The sequence below is a fragment of the Schistocerca americana genome, chromosome 8 (genome assembly GCF_021461395.2).
Source record: "Schistocerca americana isolate TAMUIC-IGC-003095 chromosome 8, iqSchAmer2.1, whole genome shotgun sequence".
Taxonomy (NCBI): domain Eukaryota; kingdom Metazoa; phylum Arthropoda; class Insecta; order Orthoptera; family Acrididae; genus Schistocerca; species Schistocerca americana.
The window spans coordinates 118,421,991-118,445,209 of record NC_060126.1 but is presented as its reverse complement, the minus strand read 5'-3'; the positions used below and the strand labels follow the sequence as shown (position 1 = coordinate 118,445,209).

General features: G+C 39.2%; 1 protein-coding gene across 1 annotated transcript in view; it reads right to left on the bottom strand.

Moving 5' to 3' along the window:
- Nucleotides 1-428: 428 nt before the first annotated feature.
- LOC124544989 (scavenger receptor class B member 1-like) overlaps nucleotides 429-23,219 on the bottom strand; it is a 236,959-nt gene continuing 214,168 nt past the window's right edge. Inside the window, exons 9-12 of the mRNA XM_047123745.1 lie at nucleotides 13,165-13,397; nucleotides 8,170-8,288; nucleotides 3,771-3,893; nucleotides 429-2,227 (exon numbers count right to left, since the gene is read on the bottom strand). Of these exons, the coding sequence (XP_046979701.1) occupies nucleotides 2,021-2,227; nucleotides 3,771-3,893; nucleotides 8,170-8,288; nucleotides 13,165-13,397 (682 nt within the window). The 3' untranslated portion in view covers nucleotides 429-2,020. The remainder of the gene's footprint in view (nucleotides 2,228-3,770; nucleotides 3,894-8,169; nucleotides 8,289-13,164; nucleotides 13,398-23,219) is intronic.

Sequence of the window (23,219 nt, the reverse complement as noted above, 5' to 3'; positions counted from 1 at the left end):
GCTAGACGACCTTCTTGAAAACAGTGGTGATAGTCCGTATCTGATGAAGAAAGACGAAAGTAAGTCTAGTGATATAAAAAAAAAATGTTGTACATCATAGTGCGTTATTTTAGCCAAAACAACTGGTACATTTAGGAAAACATATAGCTACAGATGGCCTTGATTGATATGAGTTTGTAGATCTAGATGTGGACGGCGCTAAAGCTGTGGTAGAAGAACAGCATTCAGTACCCTTAATTATTAAACTCTCTGCCTCAACTTACCATATTGAAATGTTTTTCTACAGGAATTTGCAAGGAATTGTAACACTGACATTACAAGACATTCTCATCCGTTAATAACACGTACTAAATGAAGCGTTTTAGCACTACAGGGGTAAAGGATATAAGGACAGGTGAGCTGGAAGCAATAAATGTAGAATTGTCCTCGTATTTTTCTTGTATTTATCAATTTATCAACGGGATTTATTTATATCACATACGTCGAAAATTGGTGACAACACTCCTTGTATAACACTTTGGTCATTTACTTACTTCACCAACTTACAAATGAAACATTCTTAATGTGGTTTATAAGAACAGTTTCAAGGCAGCGTTCTCATCAGAAAATAAAAATTCTGTGTTTTTCTAACAAAACTTGGTTTTAGTACGTTGTATTCGATTAACCCTAACAATGTCAAAGCATTTACCATAACGCACGTTATCCAGCGGGAGGGAGGTACTTTATACCCACCGTAAGAAAATTAAAAATAAGGAAAATACATTGTTTTTTAATTACATTAACAGCATCCTTTCTAAAGATGTACAGATGTGTAAGTATGATCCAGAACCTGGAAATAATTTTAGCACACTCTTAGCTAATGTGTGTGTACTTTCAATAACGTTTGCTACGAACTTTGTGGCCACCACAAAAATTTTAACAATACCAATATCGCTCATTATTGTTCAATTTTACTCTCAAATCACTTTTTAAAGAATTATTGGTTTGTAAGTAACGTCCTGAACCTGCAAATATCGAATACGACTTTCATCAAGGAAAGTGAGATCTACTAATGACACTTAAATTTTTGAGTTAAGTTTAACCGAAAAATTTAAAACCTTTATGAAAGCTGATAGAAAAATTCATTAAATTACAAGAAATATTTTTTCAGAATTTTAAAATATTAAGAAACTAACTAGATTAAAATATTTTCGAAAAGTGGAGACAAGGTACCACCCACCCCCCTTTGGTATTGTCTGGTTATTAAAAAAAAAAAAAACAGTAATTTCCACCACAACGTTAGACATCTCACTTATTTCTTATACACTGTTCGATAATCATTCTGGAAACACATGAGACTTTTCATTTTGTTTTAACATTTTGGATGACATTGCAACGAAGCATCCGTTTTAGATCCTGCAGCTGCTGATAACGACGGTTTATAACATTACTACGAGAACAGAGGCTCTGCTTGCATTATCTGCATCCAGCAAAACTTCAGGTACTACTGCAAACAGACATATCCCTGCTAATGCAGGGGAAATCCATAGTATGATGGTACCTTTACTGAATGTGAATTTGCTCTTAGTGTCGTGTACTTCTCTCTGGGATACTAAACCAGGCTTTTAACATTACTTTCTGCTGTGGGCATTTCTGTAATCGAACTGCACATGTATTTACGGTGATATTTCACTTATCTACCACATACAGTTTCAACTACGGTATTTCAAGATTCTGAGAAACAGTGTAGCGCGGTGTTCATTGTATGTCCTGGAACTGGAAGGCAAAAGTGTATGTTTAGTCTTAGTAAAAGACTCAACGGCAGTGACACATGTGAGCTCCAGCACTCAGTTCATATGCTGTTCTACTAGAGACAGCTCATACTCGGCTACTGTAGAAGAACACACAAACAGCTTGTTGTGTTCATTGAACGTTTGTTTGCAACAGGCGACTCTCCCTGTACTGGATTGAGGGTTGATAGTCTTAAAATTATTTCCGCCTGTGAGTCCTTATTGTACTCAGACTCCATAGACATTTCGAATTATGTTTCACTTATCTTTCGGAAACGAACTGCATTGAATTTGCTTTTCATGTGTGTTAGTGGATAAAACTGTTGCGAAATGATCATAAGCACTAATATTAAACCTGCAATGAGAAATAGTACTGCAAGTACTTTCAGGATCACTGGACCCTCATTCAGCGCTACCCTAATCAGAAGCATCAAACCGTCAGGATAAGGACCGATAACCTGAAAAAAAATTAGCTTTTGTGAGACAGGTATGTATATGATATAATGTAAATATTAGAATACAATGTACGAGGTGCGACAATAAAATAATGAGATTGATTTTCTTTGCAGGATGTGGCAACCCTGCAGGCTTTCGTAGGCACAATATCTTTGACCTTGGTCTACAAGCTGCTTCTAGTCAAAGCGGCACATCGATGCAACTGCTCAGTCGTGAGTTGTGCTGTAATAAATTAACAAGTGTCTGTGTCTATCGTCACGAAAATGGAACTGCATAATATTGCGCAACGGTATGCTATTTATTTTTGCCTTAAATTGGGTGAATGGTTTTGGAGAGGAGGTTGTGTCAAGAGTTCCAATTTTTCGTTGGCATGAAATGTTTAGTGAAGGCAGAACGAATGATGAAGATGAAGACCTCACTGGACGACCATCAACCGCACGGACTGATGTCAACTTGGCCAGGGTGCGTGAACTCGTACGATCTGTTAGAAGATTATTTGGGAAAATGATTGCAGAAGAACTGAACATCAGTCGAGAAACGGTTCGTCTAATAATAACTGAAGATCTTGGTATGAGAAAGATTTGTGCAAGAATGGTCCCCAAAAATCGTAATGCGCCATCCCACACCGCTCTGTCAGTACAGCAATTTTTAACCTCAAAACAAATTTTAGTACTACCACAGCCACCTTATTCAGCAGATATCGCTCCATGCGACTTTTTTTCTATTTCCAAGAGTCAAAACCGTGGTTAAGCGACACCATTTTCAAACAGCACGAGATGTCCAAAAAGCGGTAACGAGGGTCTTGGAGGATATTACAGAAGATGAGTTCCAGAACTGTTACCATCAATGGCAGAAGCGCTGGAAAAGTGTGTGCAGTCAGGAGGGAAAAACACTAAACTTGACTATAACCGTAAGTAACATTCTTTTTTCACATCAGTCTTATTACTTTATTGTCGCACCTCGTATGTCTTGAATTTTCTCTGACTCCGTATAATTTGCAAATTTGTGGTTTGAGAGATGCAGTTATTATGAAATGTTTTTGCACTTGTCACTGGGCTATGTGTAACAATAATCTATCTCACATTTGGCAGTCCAAACTGGCAATGACTGCAACGGAAAGACATCAATAGCTTTAGTCAGTGACGGTAGTATACACTTGGAAAAAATACCTTATCAAAGTACTTAAGATCGAAGTGTACCACAGTTGTTCTGTAACAGTAAAAAGTGCCACTGCACTCCGCACTGCAGCAGTAGAAATTAACGAGCCGAGGAAATACGCTGTAAATTATGCTGTGCTCACAAAATTTTTAATTTTGATCCAATATTGTACACTTTGTTAGAGTGTGACCCACGATTTTGTGATAATTACAGAAAAGGGGAGGAGGAAAAGGTGGTTAAGTGAAAAATTCCAAAGTTTACGGTAAATATCGACAATATTCTAACAATCTATGAATCCATTTAACGTGAAATACAACAATTCATTGCATATAAATCTTGTATTTAGTGAACAAAACACTACAGAGTATACTTGATCGTTTTACTCACCGTCTCAAACCATATTATCGGTAAAAACATGCCATGGAAAGCAGAAATACTTTTCATGCCGCTCGTTCTTGCAATGAGGTTAATCTGTATTTTGCAGTTTCCTTCAATTGGCAGTCCCAAATCCTGCAACATTTCGTTAAAAAATGTAATATGTACGTATTACACCACGTAACCGATAAGTTTTGCTGCTTAATCTTGTCATGCATTTTCGTTCATCCACAACTTATAATACATTTTTTAAACACAAAAGCAACTTAGAATTACATAAAATTCCAAGTCAAGCGGATCTACAGGGTGAAAAGTATTTAAGCCGACAAACTCTGGGAGGTTGTAGGGGACATCAAGACAAATATTTTTCCCTAATGTCATTTTTTCCTATGATGAGTATTTAAGCCGGTAGAGGAAGATTTCTCTGGCGGCAAATTAATTAAAACAACAAACCCTTTTCCATTTTTTATGACCAAGAGACAACACACTAACACAACCCAATTTCAGTTACAGTAGATTTTTCAAAAATGCCTTCATTGACACGTAAACAAAGGTTACACCGTCGGATCCTGTTCTGTCTGACACAGGCTAAAGCCCCAGGAGTCTCCTGAATTGTTCCTGCAGCCGCTACTATCCGGGCAACCAGATGCTCTTCTGATGCAACAGGAGTTGCGTAAACAAGGTTGCGCATCTCTCCCCACACAAAAAGTCCAGAGGGGACATATCTGGGGAACGAGCAGGCCATGGTACAGGACCACCTCTGCCAATCCATGTTTCTTGGAACCGTCGGTACAGGAGTCGACGCACATTACGACTGAAATGTGCCGGCGCCCAGTCATGCTGGAACCACATTCGTTGTCTTGTAGGAAGCGGGACGTCTTCCAGCAATTCTGGCAATGCTCTGGCAAGAAAATTGTAATAGTGCCTGCCATTTAATGGCCTAGGTATTAGATACGCCCAATTAAACAGACCTCAACAACACCGACTCACACACTAACGAAGAACCGCACTTGACGAGCGCTAGTAACTGTGGCATGTGGGTTATCCTCACTCCAAACATGCGAATTGTGCATGGGGAAGACTCCATCACGCCGGAACGTTGCTTCATCGGTAAACAACACAGAGGATGGAAACGTAGGCTGCATTTCACACTGTTCCAGGTAACACTGCGAAAACTGTGCTCTGGGTGGATAATCAGCTAGTTCCAGGTTGTGGACGCGCTGTAAGTGAAACGGACGTAACAACTGCTCTGGAAGGACTGTTCTTGCATTCATCTGATTCGTTCCCATATTACGTGCAATTATACGAGTGCTGATTGAAGCTACAAGACAGCTTCCTCAAATTGCAGCGTTATTACCGTCCGACGGTGTCCCTGTCCAGGTAATCTGCTAAATGGCCCGGTCTCACGCAGACGTTGGTACACAGCAGCAACGGTCGTATGATGCGAGATACGGTGATTAGGATATTCTTGTTGATAAACTCGCTGTGCAGCTCGTCCGTTGTGGTGCGCTACGTAGTACGCACCAACCGTATCAGTATACTCACTCCAGGTGTATCGCCCCATTAGTAAACAGAGACAGTACACTGGTGGACAGCAATTGCCTACAACTGAAGAGCGTAATACGCCCTCTAACAACTGAAAATCGTAATAAGGCCTCTAACAACTGAAGAGCGTAATACGGCCTCCACCGGTTTAAATAATCCTCATAGGAAAAAATGACATTAGTGAAATATTTGTTTTGATGTCCACTATAACCTCCCAGAGTTTGTCGGTTTAAATACTTTTCACCCTGTATAGTCTACAAGGTGCTCATCCTTAAAAGAATTCAGGACTATTCTCATTTCCAACAGCCTTTATAGTACTATCACTACACTGGTTACAAATGTGGATAGCATTTTCTTTATACATAGAATGGGCTACTCAGTTTTTCTCTCAGATAAATTTGATATGATAGAAATGTTCATAATCTCATTTCTGTTTGACTTACAAAGGGCTCGTAAAAATCGTAAACTGACTTTAGTAATATAATTAACTATTGTGATGCATACATCAATTTTGTTTCTCAAGTGGAACTCTTCAATTAGGTAGTTCATCTTTAACCACTATACGTCAAGGTGGGCATTAAGTTACAAGGGTTAATTTTTCAATACACTTCCAATGATCCAAAAATTTTTAGAAATGAGACCAAGACCTTAAAATGTAAATTAACACGCTTCCTTGTAGTATACTTTTGTTAATCAGCACAGGAGTTCGCAGCAGCTTAGAATCATTTGAATTCAATGTGTCATTTGGAAATAGTACCTCAGATCACTAGCCTCTGCATTTTTCAATGTCTTTTTATTATGTTGTGACTCGTTCCTTTAACGAGTACCTTTGCCTCATGCAATCACACGAATACACCAAAAATAAGCTCATGAATAATGAATATTTTGGTCGTATTTACAGAATCTTCCCTCGGTTCTTGGTAGAACAACATTATAATAAATGAAAAGCATCACTTTGCTTTTGTTCTACAATATAATACTGTAGAACAATAGCAAACTGTTGCTTTTCATTTAATAGAATATTTTTGTATATCTGACAAGAACTTACATATTTAAATGCATTTAAAAGAGCGTTGTCTGTTTTTAGATGTACATAGCGAACAACCAGCACATTTATGCCTCTTTCAACAGCACGCTGTAGTATCACTTCGTAAATGTATGTTATTAGTTCTCCAAATATTAAATACTTTGAATTTCACTGTACTATTTACTGGTGGTAATAATACACTGAGTTGACAAAGTCATGTGATATCGATGTGGTGGTGGCAGTATAGTGCACAGAAGGTGTAAAAGGCATTGCATTGGCGTAGTCATTTGTACACAGGTGATTCACTTGCGATCGTTTCCGACGTGATTATGATCGCACGACGGAATTAAGACTGTGAACGCGGAGTGGTAATTGGAGCTAGAGTAGTTGGAGCTAGATGCATTGAAAATTCCATTTCGGAAATCGTTAGGGTATTCAGTATTCCGAGATGCACAGTGTCGAGAGTGTGCCTAGAATACCAAATTTCAGCATCACCTATCGCAACGGACAAGTGTTCGACGGTCTTCGCTTGAAGACTGAGAGCAGCGGCGTTTGGGTAAAATTGTCAGTGCTAACATACAAGCAGCAGTGCTTGAAATAACCGCAGAAATCAATGTGGGACGTACGTATCCGTTAGGACTATGCGCAAAATTTGGCGCTAATGGGCTATGGCAGCAGACGTCCGACGAGAGTGCCTTTGTTAACAGCACGAGATCGCTTGCAGCGCCTCTCCTGGACTCGTGACCATATCAGTTCGACTCTAGGCTACTGTAAAACCGTGGCCTGAGATGAGTCCTAATTTAAATTTGTAAGCGGTAAAAGTATGGTGCGAGTGCGTCGCAGATCCCAGGAACCCATGGACCCAAGTTGTCAACAAGACACTGTGCAAGCTGGTAGTGGATCCATAACGGTGTGTGGTGTGTTTACATTGAATGGACTGGGTCCTCTTGATGTTCAGCTACGTGTGGAGACCAACTGCTGTCATTCATAGACGACATGTTCCCAAACAACGATGGGATTTTTATGAGCGTCAGTGTGGCATGCCACTGGGGTACAACTGTTCGCCACTGGTTTGAAGAACGTTCTGGACAATTCGAGAGAACGATTTGGCCACCCAGATCGCCCGAAATGCCACCCATGGAACATTTGTGTGACATAATCGACAAGTTAGTTCGTGCACGAAATCATGCACCTGCAACGCTTCCGCAATTATAGACTGTCATAGAGGATCAGTATTTCTGCAGGGACTTTCACGAATTGTTGAGTCCACGCCACGTCGAGTTGCTGCAGTAAGCCAGCAAAAGGAGGTTCGACACGATATACTATGACGAGACATGCAACGGTTTAGACTTACGTCCATCCTTTTCTGATGATTTTTGCAGCTGCTGTAACCACAGTACGCCTTTGAGGGTGCCACAACACGAGTCCAGCACTGTGTTTCTCCTTCAGCGTTACCAGGTATCGTATTGCCTGACGCTATCAATGTAGGTAAAATTTATTTTATCAATCTGTGTCATTAGTTTGTTTCTCATGTCGTTGCATTTTCACACACGTAGATGTTGTTGCCAATAATCCCTATCATAGTGCACTGCTCTAATTATAAGCGCATTCTTTTTGTCTGTCTTAGACTGGTCTCAGTATGATCATTACTAATAGAAAGTAGTTATCAAAAAAAGTAAAAAACTAGCGTTGAAATGGCGATTATTAAATAAAATAAACTGACACAATCAAAGGCAACTATAAATACTGTAGTTTGATGTTTATGGATGCAATATCTTCATCGATATTACGTCATCTTGAAACTGAATGTTTGCTTGGTATTCGGGCAGTTCGTCTTACCGTTGAAACTGAGAAATATGACTCGTGCTTTTCTTGGTCTGGAGACAGCCCATCGATAGCTTGTAGAAGACTTTCATCTCCGTTCAGGAAGTGGGGGTTAGATATCGCAGCTGGGACATCTGAAAGAGTAAACAAACCACTGTCACTTGTATACCTTATTGGTGACATAATACTTCATGAGAATAACTCATTGTTGTATTTGTATAAGCGAACATGACAAAATTTTTAAAACAGTTTCGTCAGATACACTGCTCTGTAAAACTTATTGATGAGTTAAATAAAGTTATATAACATATTCACTAGACGGTGGACATGAATGAAAGCGCGGGAGCATTTTGCCAGAGGGTTCCCAGGTGTGCACAGAAAGTTGGACGCCATATGGCCCGAGGTACGCGTGACTGTACGTGCACCATAGAACCGTCCAGCAGTTGTCACCCCATCACAGAAACTCCTTGCCAACCACGTGCCCCGCGCTGGAACAGGTCTCAGAGCATCCACTGGTTTCCGTCGTGTTCACACACCCTTTTGTAATGTCTGGAGGACCGTCATCAGTCTTGGTGGCTTCAGTGTAATCATTGCCTTCTAATAAAAGTGTCATTTCAGTTCGTCTCATGGCCTATTTCCTTCAATTACCTTCTGCACTACACTCCAACAGTTCTTTCTGTGTATGGTCCAACTTTTCTCGAGCTATGTTACTTGCCAGTGACACATCATGTGAAAGTTACTTTCGTTCTAAAGTTTTGAACACCTATGTGTTAACAAAGAATCCAGCACATGCAAGACGTGTAGAAAAATTTCTGTGGGGTGACAGACCTCTAAATGGCGAAGTATGCTAAAAATTGGTTCATGAACATGAAACAAAACGGTACATCGAGAAGCAAAACAGGAAAGGCAGCTTGGTAATTAAATACGAACTGACACATACCTCTGCAGTTTTCTCAAGGAACTTTGTCATTTCGTAGCGCTAATATTCAAAACAGATTTTGTAGTGAAGTGCAGAAAAGTTTCGCAAAGTTTGAAATGCGTTTGTTACATATTTAATCCACGAAACTCCTCGCCACCAGAGAATCGTTCGTCTTAAAAATTCCCGTTAGCCATTTGATTGGAAACGTCATGTTTTTTCGTTGCATTAGAACAACAACGCTCGTGAAAGAATTGATGAGTCCAGTCAGTAGATGCGTATTAGATTTGAAAAACACTCCATGACATAGACAGTAACGATTCTTATTATTACTTTTGTTGTTGTTTCCAGTCAAAAGCCGGGTTTCGCGTAGCTCTCAACATTATTCTGTTCTGTGCAAAACTCTTCATCTCCTAATAACAACTGTACCCTACATCCCTTTGAATCTGCTCGATGTATTCATATCTTGGTGTCTCTCAATAATGACCCCCTATACTTCCCTCTAACACTAAACTGATCATCTCTTGAAGTCTCAGAACGTTTCCCATCAAACGATTCCTTCTTGCCAGCCGGGGTGGCCGAGCGGTTCTAGGCGCTACAGTCTGGAACCGCGCGAACGTTTGGAACGCAGGTTCGAGTCCTGCCTCGGGCATGGCTGTGTGTAATGGCCTAAGGTTAGTTAGGTTTAAGTAGTTCTAAGTTCTAGGAGACTAATGACCTCAGAAGTTAAGTCCCATAGTGCTCAGAGCCATTTGAACCATTTGATTCCTTCCTTCGGTAAGGTTATGCCACAAATTTCTTTTCTCCCCAGTTCTACACAATGCCTCCTAATTATTTACATGGTATTCCTATGTAACCTTTAGCATCCTTCTGTAGCGACACATTTCAAAAGTATGTATTCCCTCACAGTCTGAACTGTGTATCGTCCACGTTTCACTTTCAAACCTCGCATCGGACAAACACCTCCAGCAACAAACTTCCTAACAGTTAAACAGGGAGTGTACAGATGAGACTAATTAAATAACACTAATGCGTATCATATCTGAATATTTCTCAAGCATTTTCAGCTGCTACGACATGGGAGTAACTAGGGATATTAATCTAACCTGCGACCTGTCTTATCCAGTTCAACGTGGAATTCATAGCCGCATGCAACTCAGCATTAATTTCCTCTCTTGTGCGAAACTTTTCATCTGAGAGTGGCATTTGCAACCTACATCCTCATTTACTTGCTGGATGTATTCCAATTTCTGTTTTCCTCTACAGTTTTTATCCTCTACAGCTGCCTCTAGTACCATGGAATTTATTCCCTGATGTCTTAACAGATGTCCTATCGTACTGCCCCTTCTCCTTTTCAGTGTTTTCCACATGTTCCTTTCCCTAGCGATTCTGCAGAGAACCTCGTTGTTCCATATCTTGTCAGTCCAGCTATGTTTAAACATTCTTCTGTAGCACCACATTTCATAGGCTTCCATTCTCTTCTGTGCCAGTTTTCATACAGTCAGTATCTCACTACCATACAATGCTGTGCTTCAAACGTACATTCTCAGAAATTACTTCCTCCAGTTAAGGACTATGTTTGATACTAGCAGACTTCTGTTTGCCGGGAATGCCTCATTTTTGCCAGTACTAGTCTGCTTTTCATGTCCTCCTTGCTCCGTCCGCCTTACGTTATTTTGCTGATTAGGTAACTGATTCCAAAACTTCGTCTACTTCCTGATCCCCAATTCTATCGTCATGTTTCCTAATGTTCTAATTTCTGCTGCTTCTTATTACTTTCGTGTTTCTTCGATTTACTCTCAGTACATGTTCTGGACTCATTAGAATGTTCGTTCCATTCAGGAGACCAACTAATGCTTCTTCACTTCCACTGAGGTTCTCAATGTCATCAGAGAATCTCATCATTATATATTTTAGTTTGAATTTGAATCCCACTATTGAACCTTTCATTTCTGTCATTGCTTCTTCGACGTATATATTGAACAGAAGTACCGAAAGACCACATCCCTCTCTGACGCTATTCTCACCCCGAGCAGTTAATTCTTGATCTTCCAGACTTATTGTTCCCTTCAGGTTCTTGTACAAATTGTGCACTACCGTCTTTCCCTATAGCTTACAGCAATCTCTCACAGAATTTCGGACATCCTGCACCATTTTACATTGTCGAATGGTTTTCCCATATACATAAATAAAGCTAATGACCATGTCTCGATTTTTCTTCAGCCTTGTTGCTATTGTCAACCGCAACGTCAGATTGCCTCACTCGTGCCTTTACTTATCCTAAAGCCATACTAATCGTTATATAACAGACCCAGAATTTTTCTTTACTATTCTTCTGCATATTATTCTTGTCAGTAACTTGGACGCATGACCTGTTAGGCTGATTGTGCTATAATTCTCGCATTTGCCACCTCTTGGAGTGTTAGGAAATGTGTGGATGATGTTTTTACGAATGTCTGATCGAATATCGCCGGCCTCATACATTCTACACACCAACATTAATAGTCTTTCGATTAAAACTTCCTCCATTGACATTGGGAATGCCGATGGAATATTATCTATCCCTTATGCCTTATTTGATCTTAAATCTTCCAAAGCTCTTTTAGATTCTGATTCTAACACTGGATCCCCTATATCTTCCCTATCGACTCCTGTTTCTTCTTCTACCACGTCACCAGACAAATCTTCCCTCTCATAGAGGCCTCCAATGTACTCTTTCCATCTATCTACTCTCTCCTGTGCATTTAGGAGTGGAATTCCCGTTGTATTCTTAATGTTACCTTTTAATTTTACTGAGATTGGTTTTTGCTTTTATACTTGGTAAGTCCTTCCTTCCGACAATAATTTATTTTCAGATTTATTAACATCTTCCATACAGCCATTTCGTTTCAACTTCCCTGCACGTCCGATTTGTTTCATCCTCAGCTACTGTATTCTTAAATTTCCCGGAGCATTTTTGTACTTCCTTATTCCATCGATCAACTGAAGTATTTTATTTACTACCCATGGTTTCTCACCATGGCAGTTACCATCTTTGTCCCAATGTTTTTCTTTTCAACTTCTGTGATTGCTCTTTTTGGCGATGTCCATTCCTCTTCAACGGTAGTGCCTACTGCACTGTTCATTATCGGATTGTATATAGCCTCAGAGAACTTCAAGTGTGTCACTTGATTCCTTAGTACTTCTGTACCCGACTTCTTTACACAGTGACTAGTCTCTTGGGCTTCAGTCTACTCTTCATGACTGCTAAATTGTGATTTGAGTGTATATCTCCTCCTGGGTACGCTTTACAATCCAATATATGATTTCGAAATCTCTACTGGACCATGGTGCCATCTAACTAAAATCTTCCCGTATCTCCAAAATCTTATACAAATATACCTCCTCCTCTTGTGACTCTTGAATAGAGCAGTCGCTGTTAATGACTGATATGTATTGCAGAACTCTATTAGTCTCTCTCCTCTGTCATTTGTAGTATGAAGCCTATATTCTCCCGTAACGTCTACTCTCTCTGCTACAACCACATTCCAATCCCATATGATGATTAGATTTTCATCTCCCATTACATACTGAATTACCCGTTCAATATTTTCATATTCTTTCTCTGTCTCTTCATCGTCTGCATGGGACGATGGCATGTCATCTAAACTACTGATGTCATTATTGGACTTCTGTTGATTCTGACGGAAATAAGCCTATCACTGAACTGAGAGATATTATGCTAACTTTGAAAAATTGCAGTTTCGTACGCTACTCACTGGAAAGCATACGGCAATCTGAGCTGACTGATAAGTCTATTTTTGAGTAAATTTACAGTTTCTCACTGTAAGGTTCAAAACCGAACTCTTTGCTTCAAGATATCAACTCGGTGTGGTCAAGAAGATTTGACCCGTCGTTATTCGTCACCCAGCGTTAATGATAATGACTGAGGCTATTTTCACGTTAAGTTAAATGACTACCTGAGTGACACTCATGTCGTTAACTTCTGACTGTGAGTGTTTCCATGATTTAATAACTGTCATTTTCTCGTTTTATTTCAAATGAATGCGTGATTAAAACAAATGGAACTGAGATTATTCAAGTGCATGACTTACTGAAATAACAAGGAGAAACTTCTGCTACACCTGCCGGTAGACAATCTCGTTTTTGGCCATCACAATAGCACGAGTTATCCGGATTCTTGTCAGGAGTGTCGTATGCGTCATCTTTTAATTTGTACTGGCGTAACTTCAGACCATATGCTGTTACGTTTTTCCCAAATACTGCTGGTATAGGCCGACAAAAGTACTTTCGGTATACCCACATAGTCTCGTTCTCTGGAAGATACCTGAAAATAGGAACAGTTATCTCTCATAAATTTGGAATATGAAAACATTCAGTTAATAACTAATGCAACAAAGGCGTTTGTAAATACTCTTCTAACACACGTCACATTAACTTCTTACGCGATGTTACACAGGGTGTTGGAGGTATAAATGCAGACATTTTGATTGGCGACTCAGGACAGTGTACTGAACGACAATACAGCAGTATTTCCTTCATTTAAAGACTATTAATTGTAGCTATTAGCAATAGTATGTATTAACTAAATACATGTGGCAATAGGAAGCCATCAATGCTTATTTTCCCTAGGGCAGCAATTAAAGTTCTGAAGCATGGATGCATGTATTCAAAACGGTTCGTCCATACTGAAAGACGTAGTCCACCTAGTGCCATAATTACAATGGTCCAATTAGAACGTGTGTGGAAAATATTAGATAGTAAACTATGTGGCAAGTTTACGGAAAGACTGTAGGATACAGGGAAAAAAAAACACACTGAAGTGGGTACACCTTAAGTTACCAATGGTGACAATATGCACACTTAAGCCTTCAAAGCCGTGTGTAATCTGAACCGAAATGTTTCTCATTCGTTCGTTATCCCTGTAGAGAGTAATGTGAACGATGGCAGCACTGTGGGGGTTAACGAACCACTTCTCTTCAACAATTTAGTGCTCTTGAGCCTTCAGCTGCAAGTTCCCAGTAACCTATGTGTTACTTAGAACCACTCCGCAATCAAGAGGAGATTCTCATTGACGTATCTTTTCTCTGAACAAATTCTAGCTTTTTTCCTTCTGTATAATATGAAGCCAACATCTCTGTCACGTTATCAACGGTTGCCATACCCTCCTCCCATCTATTTCTCTTTCCCTTCTCCCATTTCATTTGTCAACCTTATCGATTTTTCTCGTCCATCTCTGAACAGTTTTTTTCTGCACAACTGATTCACTTTGTTCTGCTGCCATAAAATTGTTTACATGTTATTAATAACATTAGACTAGAGGGTAATGAGAAACTTGCTTAACAGAAAGTTATTAAGATCGATCTTTCTGGAATACCATACCTCAATCACAATACTTATCATCGTTTTAGTGTTGTTCTGTACTGCTCAGGAATTACACTTATTCTCTTGGCCATTCAGCTGTAATCGGTATTGCTATCATACATATATACATATCCAGCTGTTTCGGCCAACAGACCACGTGCTTTTTTCTCAAACTGCCCCCATCTCTTCTGTTTCTGTGCTCAGGTCCTCCATGTGTCTGCACTGTCGAGGGCTGCCAGGTCCTTCACCAAGTTATCTGTGGCATCTGGTATTTGGATACCCTGCAAGTACTTTCTGCACCTGTCTTTCTTCTGGCTTATTCTTATTTCACAAATTCTTATTTTTCGTTACCAATCTTTAATTTAGTTTCATAATTTTTAATACAGATGAGTAGATTATTTCAGATGAGTGATAATTCATCTGTTCTGAAAAACAGATAACTGTTCCAATAAAGAAACAATAAAGAAACTTATAAAAATGTTTCCTAGTTGGTTTTTTTTTTACTTCATAACTCCAAATATTACTACCAAAAATAATAAATTATACCATAATGAAGAAACGATAGGGATTCCTGTTGGTCAATATGGTTTCAAAATTTTCGAAATACTTATTCAGTCGTCGAAAATATAATGATCACTTCAAAGAAGATAATATTTCAAATAGAGTTTTTATTGAAAGTGATGTTAAATTATTTATGCATAAAAAAGATTGCATTGGTCAAATTTTGGTATTCAATAGTCAAATTATTGAACGTAATGAAATAGCAATTGCTAATAATGTTCCTGAAATTATTCCATTTGAATTAACAAATATTAATTTTAATCAAGCTGATGGAATGTTCGTTAAATGTAATGATCACTTTCACAGAGAAACTAACGATATTTTTTCATTCAACGGTCCTGAATCTCAAGGACCAGTAATTTGCGAAACAAATTGTCCTATAAGTATTCCAATTTTTGATACTATTAAACATTTAATAATCACTATTACTGATGAAATGATAATTTGAATGACTTCAGTGGTGCTTGTGTCACAGGAAGTTTAAAAATGAATTAATAAATTTTTCCTTTTAATTCATGAACAAAACTGACAGTTGTCAATTTAACTAATTTTCTGTTAGTGATGAAAATAGTTCAGATCTCCCTAACTGCAAAACAGAATTTAATATTAACACTTGAGATGGTTGGTTTTATCCCAATAATTTACAATTCTGATGGAATGGTTTTTCATCATATGATATTAAATCGAATTTTAAATTAATTGATAGTTGTACATTAAAACTGTTCAGCATCATTACAATGAAAAAAGGAAACATTATTTTATCTAGAATAGAACACCCATTTATTTCTTCATCAACACTTTTTCGATTAACGTCATATCAAATGAGTGAACTATTGGAGCACTTATTGTCAACAATGGTAAAATTAAAAACAAAAAGTCAAGTACTTCATCCATCAGAATTATTTGGGGGATTAATAAAGGATGTTAAAGTAATAATTTGGGAAGGAGATTTAACTGTAATTGTACATGTAATTCTAGAAAATATGAAGTAGCTTCTATTCTTCGACTGACTGGTAATAACAATAATAGTACACTTCCAAAAAGAGGTAAAATGGTTGTAAAAAGTATTAAAATTATTGTTTCTGTTGTTAAATATGAATCAGAATATTCGCTTGAACAGGAAAAAGAAAGACTGAAAAATGCAAAAATTCCAAGTTCTTTCTTTGAACTGCAAGAAATTAAACTGGATTAAATGGTAAAGGAAACTTTTAATTAGATATTACTAATTGTTATAATTCTGCTGAATATGATTTGCCTTGCTTTATTTTTGCTGTCTTCCAAAATAAACGACAAAATAATCAGTTAAATGACTCTACTTTTTTTGATCACATTAAATTACAAAAATTCATTTTGAAAATGGAAGAGCTGAAGTTTTTCCTCAAGAATTATGCAATCTTGATCCACCTGATAACTTTCCAAGAGCTTATGATGCTATTAGATATTTTAATTATTTAAACAATTAAATAAGGATGTAAATGTAAATCCATCCAATTTAATTCAAAATTATCCTATCTGTGTCATAAATATGCAAGTTATTGAATTTCCATGAATTTTAGAATTTTTATTATTTAAATTTAATTTTTTGAATATAAAATTTTAATAAATAAAATTATTTTTTAATTAACTGTATATTTTGTTTGCGGATATATAAATTTTTAAATGAGTGAAAACTTGAAACCGAATCCTTGATTTTAAATTTGAGAATTTAGGAAAAAACGCTAATTGAGTTAGAATTGTCATATAGATACTACAGTTTCCGTTTCATGGCGAGCCATACTGGGCTTACATGTTCACCCTTATGTTGAGAGAGTTTCTACCTTGGCCACCTAGTTCGACGAGTCTCTCCCCGATTGACAACGTTTGGATCATTATGGGAAGTAACTGCCAACCAACTCAGAATTTTGACGATGTTTCTCTCCAGTTTGAGAGAATTTTACGTGATATCCCCCAGGAGGACATCCAAAAACTCTTTCAATCAATGCCAAAGTGAAACTATATCTCTTGAATAAGACCAATATTTATGAAAGAGACTGTAACTATTGGTTAATATATACATGTACATCACACCTTCTTATTTCTGTCCCATTCTGATAATTCCCTCTTGGTGTATCTTCGTGCTGCTGAAGTGGTGAACTCCCTTGAGCCTCATACCATCCATCCCAAGAAATTCTTGCTGGTCTTGGGTTCTTCTGAACTGCATTAACTCTGTTTTGTCTCGATTCACCTTCAGTCCAGCCATCTGTGCATAATTGTCCACTTCCTGGTACTTTTCTTTGTGTTTTGAATCTCTATGTTTTGATTCCCTCAAGATCTCCAGATGTTGTCTTCTCTCCAGAATCCAAAGACGTTCTCTCCAGAACAACTTCCCTCCCCTCTCTACCAGTTTGTACAATTCTCTGTCGGTGAGAAAGAGTTCGCAGAGTGCTGGACAATGACACTGAGGTTAACAAAATAACTAACTTGTCGCCTACCATGTCAACCAGTTTCTTATCTTTCATGCACATTGTTCTTAAACAGTTATGTGTGACACTCCCATTCTTCAGGTAAGCTTTCTCTTCAGCCATCATGATAGACCTCACATCCGAATTTCTTGGAAACTGGTGTCCCGACTTCCTCTTCTGTGCTACCTCTCAACTAACCAGGAGCCCTCCTACAACTATTTAGACAAGACCCCTTGAAAAGCAGTACCATATTTTTGGACCATCACTGTTCAAAGACAGAGAAGAATTCCTGAAGAAATGCATCTCCATCACAGTCCCAGAGAACACAAATAATTGATTGTTACGTCCACAGCGTTCCAGAAAGGCGACACATCAGCGGAAAACCAAGATATTTTGAAATGTGTTTTGACCCGATTTTACAATTTGTGGAAATCGAGATTCTGTACTAGTGCAGTTACTCGTCGTGGCACGTTATACTTTGAATAGTGGCCTGTATCCCACATTGTACACGTCACATTATACAGATCTGTCAGAGTGCACCTCTTAGGCAATAGGGTCAAACATTACCATAGTTGCAACACTGCATCTGTCGTGAGGAGACACTTTAACTTAACCCCCTGACTTTCTCTTTTGGAAGGGTAGCTGAAACTCTCAGAGGTTCTCAACCAGAAAACTAGCTACTCTGGCTCATCATTGAATCAGCTGAACCACACAAAATGTGACACAAAAACTTGCCACCAGACGATAAGGACCGATTAAAAGCAGATAGCTTAATCCTGGTATTCACAGAAGTTACTTATAACAAGTGTTAGTTTATTAACTGGCAGAGATAAAACTGAGACTGTGATCGATGTAAATTAATGAAACATGAGCCATGTTATCCAGAAATGGAGTAACACATATCAGTTTGCACCAGTTGATTGCTGGATTCTGTGCAGTAAAATGCGTCGATGTGGAAATGTGACAGAACCGAAGAAACGAGCTGTCACTTCCGTATGTAAAAATGATCACAATGAGATTGAAGTAGCCCGATTTGTTACTGTACTTCTCGATTTCATCAAGAGATGCCTTCAGGCACAATCCACAGTTTCGTTTGATGCTGAGTTAGTCTCAAAGCCAACATGCATAGGGAGCTTCATGCAGTGGACATCAGAAGTCGGGTACACTGCGAAAGGCCATTTCTCATACAAAGCTGCACGTATTCAGTGGGCCAACCATCACCGAAAATAGACGGAAGCCAACTGAAGGCATCTGGTGTGGTCCGACTAGTCATGATTTTGCCTTTTTTTAAATGATGCAAAGTTTTGTGAATCTTGATGGCGCAGTGAGGCACTTAATATAGAGTGCGTGGACTGTGTAGTACAGGCTTGAGGTGGCCCTGTGCTGTCTCGGGGGTGTTTTGCGATAGCGCGGCCATTTAGGTTGTCGTATTTGTGAAACACGATATTTAGTGGAAACTTGTCAGCGACCAAATGAATTTGCTGCTGACACTCCCATCTTCCAAGTCGACATAATTAATGCTTGAAGAACTGCACACATACGTTCCTTCTTTGACGAACACTCGGACTCAACATCGCTCATCAGCTGGCCTGCTAATTCACCTGATTCTAAAATCACAGAAACTCTCGGGGGCGTTTCACAACAGCGCGTGAGCGGCTTCGTCTGCGTATGGCACACATGAAGTATTTTGTCGACTATACTCTTTGCTACTGACGATAGTTTCAAGGCCAGAAGTAGTATTACACGGTACCAGTGTGATCTCTCCAGGGTGTTGGCAAATGTTTTATCTAGTCTGATTACGTTTGTAACTTAACACGCCGATGCAGTGTGACATGCTCCAACTGAATATATTTACACAAACGTCTGCCACTTATTTTATCAACTTACGACCTAATTCCATTAAAAAGAGACTGGAAATAACCTTCACAGTTAATTAGCTAACTCCTGTATGTTAAAATTTTAGTTTAAAGTGTTGTTGTTGTGGTCTTCAGTCCTGAGACTGGTTTGATGCAGCTCTCCATGCTACTCTATCCTGTGCAAGCTTCTTCATCTCCCAGTACCTACTGCAACCTACATCCTTCTGAATCTGCTTAGTGTATTCATCTCTTGGTCTCCCTCTATGAAGTTTACCCTCCATGCTGCCCTCCAATACTAAATTGATGATCCCTTGATGCCTCAGAACATATCCTACCAACCGATCCCTTCTTCTGGTCAAGTTGTGCCACAAATTTCTCTTCTCCCCAATCCTATTCAATACTTCTCATTAGTTATGTGATCTACCCACCTAATCTTCAGCATTCTTGTGTAGCACCACATTTCGAAAGCTTCTATTCTCTTCTTGTCCAAACTATCTATCGTCCATGTTTCACTTCCATACATGGCTACACTCCATACAAATACTTTCAGAAATGACTTCCTGACACTTAAATCTATACTCGATGTTAACAAATTTCTCTTCTTCAGAAACGCTTTCCTTGCCATTGCCAGTCTACATTTTATATTCTCCCTACTTCGACCATCATCAGTTATTTTGCTCCCGAAATAGAAAATCTTCTTTACTACTTTAAGTGTCTCATTTCCTAATCTAATTCCCTCAGCATCACACGACTTATTTCGACTACATTCCTTTATCCTCGTTTTGCTTTTGTTGATGTTCATCTTATATCGTCCTTTCAAGACACTGTCCATTCCATTCAACTGCTGTTCCAAGTCCTTTGCTGTCTCTGACAGAATTACAATGTCATCGACGAACCTCAAAGTTTTTATTTCGTCTCCATGGATTTTAATACCTACTACGAATTTTTCTTTTGTTTCCTTTACTGCTTGCTCAATATACAGATTGAATAACATCGGGGAGAGGCTACAAACCTGTCTTACTCGATTCCCAACCACTGCTTCCCTTTCATGTCCCTCGAATCTTATAACTGCCATCTGGTTTCTGTACAAATTGTAAATAGCCTTTCGCTCCCTGTATTTTACCCCTGCCACCTTTAGAATTTGAAAGAGATTATTCCAGTCAACATTGTCAAAAGCTTTCTCTCAGTCTACAAATGCTAGAAACGTAGGTTTGCCTTTCCTTAATCTTCCTTCTAAGATAAGTCGTAAGGTCAGTATTGCCTCACGTGTTCCAGTATTTCTACGGAATCAAAACTGATCTTCCCCGAGGTCGGCTTCTACTAGTTTTTCCATTCGTCTGTAAAGAATTCGTGTTAGTATTCTGCAGCTGTGGCTTATTAAACTGATAGTTCGGTAATTTTCACATCTGTCAACACCTGCTTTCTTTGGGATTGGAATTATTATATTATTCTTAAAGTCTGAAGGTATTTCGCCTGTTTCATACATCTTGCTCACCAGATGATAGAGTTTTGTCAGGACTGGCTCTCCCAAGGCCGTCAGTAGTTCCAATGGAATGGTGTCTACTTCGGGGGCCTTGTTTCGACTCAGGTCTTTCAGTGCTCTGTCAAACTCTTCACGCAGTATCGTATCTCCCATTTCATCTTCATCTACATCCTCTTCCATTTCCATAATATTGTCCTCAAGTGCATCGCCCTTGTATAGACTCTCTATATACTCCTTCCACCTTTCTGCTTTCCCTTCTTTGCTTAGAACTGGGTTTCCATCTGAGCTCTTGATGTTCATACATGTGGTTCTCTTATCTCCAAAGGTCTCTTTAATTTTCCTGTAGGCAGTATCTATCTTACCCCTAGTGAGATAAGCCTCTACATCCTTACATATGCCCTCTAGCCATCCCTGTTTAGCCATTTTGCACTTCCTGTCGATCTCATTTTTGAGACGTTTGTATTCCTTTTTGCCTGCTTCATTTACTGCATTTATATATTTTCTCCTTTCATCAATTAAATTCAATATTTCTTCTGTTACCCAAGGATATCTACTAGCCCTTGTCTTTTTACCTACTTGATCCTCTGCTGTCTTCACTACTTCATCCCTCAAAGCTACCCATTCTTCTTCTACTGTATTTGTTTCCCCCATTCCTGTCAATTGTTCCCTTATGCTCTCCCTGAATTTAAAACCTGGTTCCTAAATCTCTGTCTTACCATTATATCATCTATCTGATACCTTTTAGTATCTCCAGGGTTCTTCCACGTATTCTACCTTTTTTCATGTTTCTTAAACCAAGCGTTAGCTATGATGTGCTCTGTGCAAAATTCTACCAGGGGGCTTCCTCTTTCATTTCTTAGCCCCAATACAAATTCACCTAGTACGTTTCCTTCTCTCCCTTTTCCTACACTCGAATTCCAGTCACCCATGACTATTAAATTTTCGTCTCCCTTCACTATCTGAATAATTTCTTTTATTTCATCATACATTTCTTAAATTTCTTCGTCATTTGCAGAGCTAGTTGGCATATAAACTTGTACTACTGTAGTAGGTCTGGGCTTCGTATCTATCTTGGCCACAATAATGCGTTCACTATGCTGTTTGTAGTAACTTACCCACATTCCTATTTTCCTATTCATTATCAAACCTACTCCTGCATCACCCTTATTTGATGTTGTGTTTGTAGCCCTGTAGTCACCTGACCAGAAGTCTTCTTCCTCCTGCCACCGAACTTCACTAATTCCAACTATATCTAACTTTAACTTATCCATTTCCCTTTTTAAATTTTCTAACCTACCTGCCCGATTAAGGGTTCTGACTTTCCACGCTCCGATCCGTAGAACGCCAGTTTTCTTTCTTCTGATAACGACATCCTCTTGAGTAGTCCCCACCCGGAGATCCGAATGGGGGATTATTTTTCCTCCGGAATATTTTACCTAAGAGGACGCCATCATCATTTAATCAAACAGTAAAGCTGCATGCCCTCGGGAAAAATTACGGCCGTAGTTTCCCCTTGCTTTCAGCCGCTCGCAGTACCAGCACAGCAAGACCGTTTTGGTTATTATTACAAGGCCAGATCAGTCAATCATCCAGACTGTTGCCCTTGCCACTACTGAAAAGGCTGCTGCCCCTCTTCTTGTAGCTACGGTACGGCTATCTGTATCGCTAAGGCACGCAAGCCTCCCCACCAACGGCAAAATCCATGGTTCAGGGGGAAAGGGGGGGAGTTTAAGGTGTCGACTATAAATTTTACGAAGACGAAGGCGTTCGCTGGTGAACATTCATTGAAAACTAAAGAGCTCAAATAACGCCTGAAATGGTGTTGATGTCATTTGAGGACTGCACAAGGCAGCGCTATCCTGATGGAACATTTGGTTTCCAGTCGCTTCTGATGGTATCTCTTTTAGCGCCATAAGGAAAGCGAGCGACGGGAGCCATTCGCCGCGTCAAATAGTTGGTTATGTGCGCGGATACTAGAAAAGCCTTTCTCATTTCTTGAAAGCGAAATTTCGAAAAGTGAGCAATATGTGACTTTTTTCACCTTTTATGTCTCTTTGATTCTTGAATGAGATTTTCACTCTGCAGCGGAGTGTGCGCTGATATGAAACTTCCTGGCAGATTAAAACTGTGTGCCCGACCGAGACTCGAACTCGGGACCTTTGCCTTTCGCGGGCAAGTGCTCTATCATCTGAACTACCGAAGCACGACTCACGCCCGGTCTCACAGCTTTACTTCGGCCAGTATCTCCTCTCCTACCTTCCAAACTTTACAGAAGCTCTCCTGCGAACCTTGCAGAACTAGCACTTAGCCACAGCCTGTGTCTCCGCAGTATCCTTTGTTTCAGGAGTGCTAGTTCTGCTAGGTTCGCAGGAGAGCTTCTGTAAAGTTTGGAAGGTAGGAGAGGAGATACTGGCAGAAGTAAAGCTGTGAGACCGGGCGTGAGT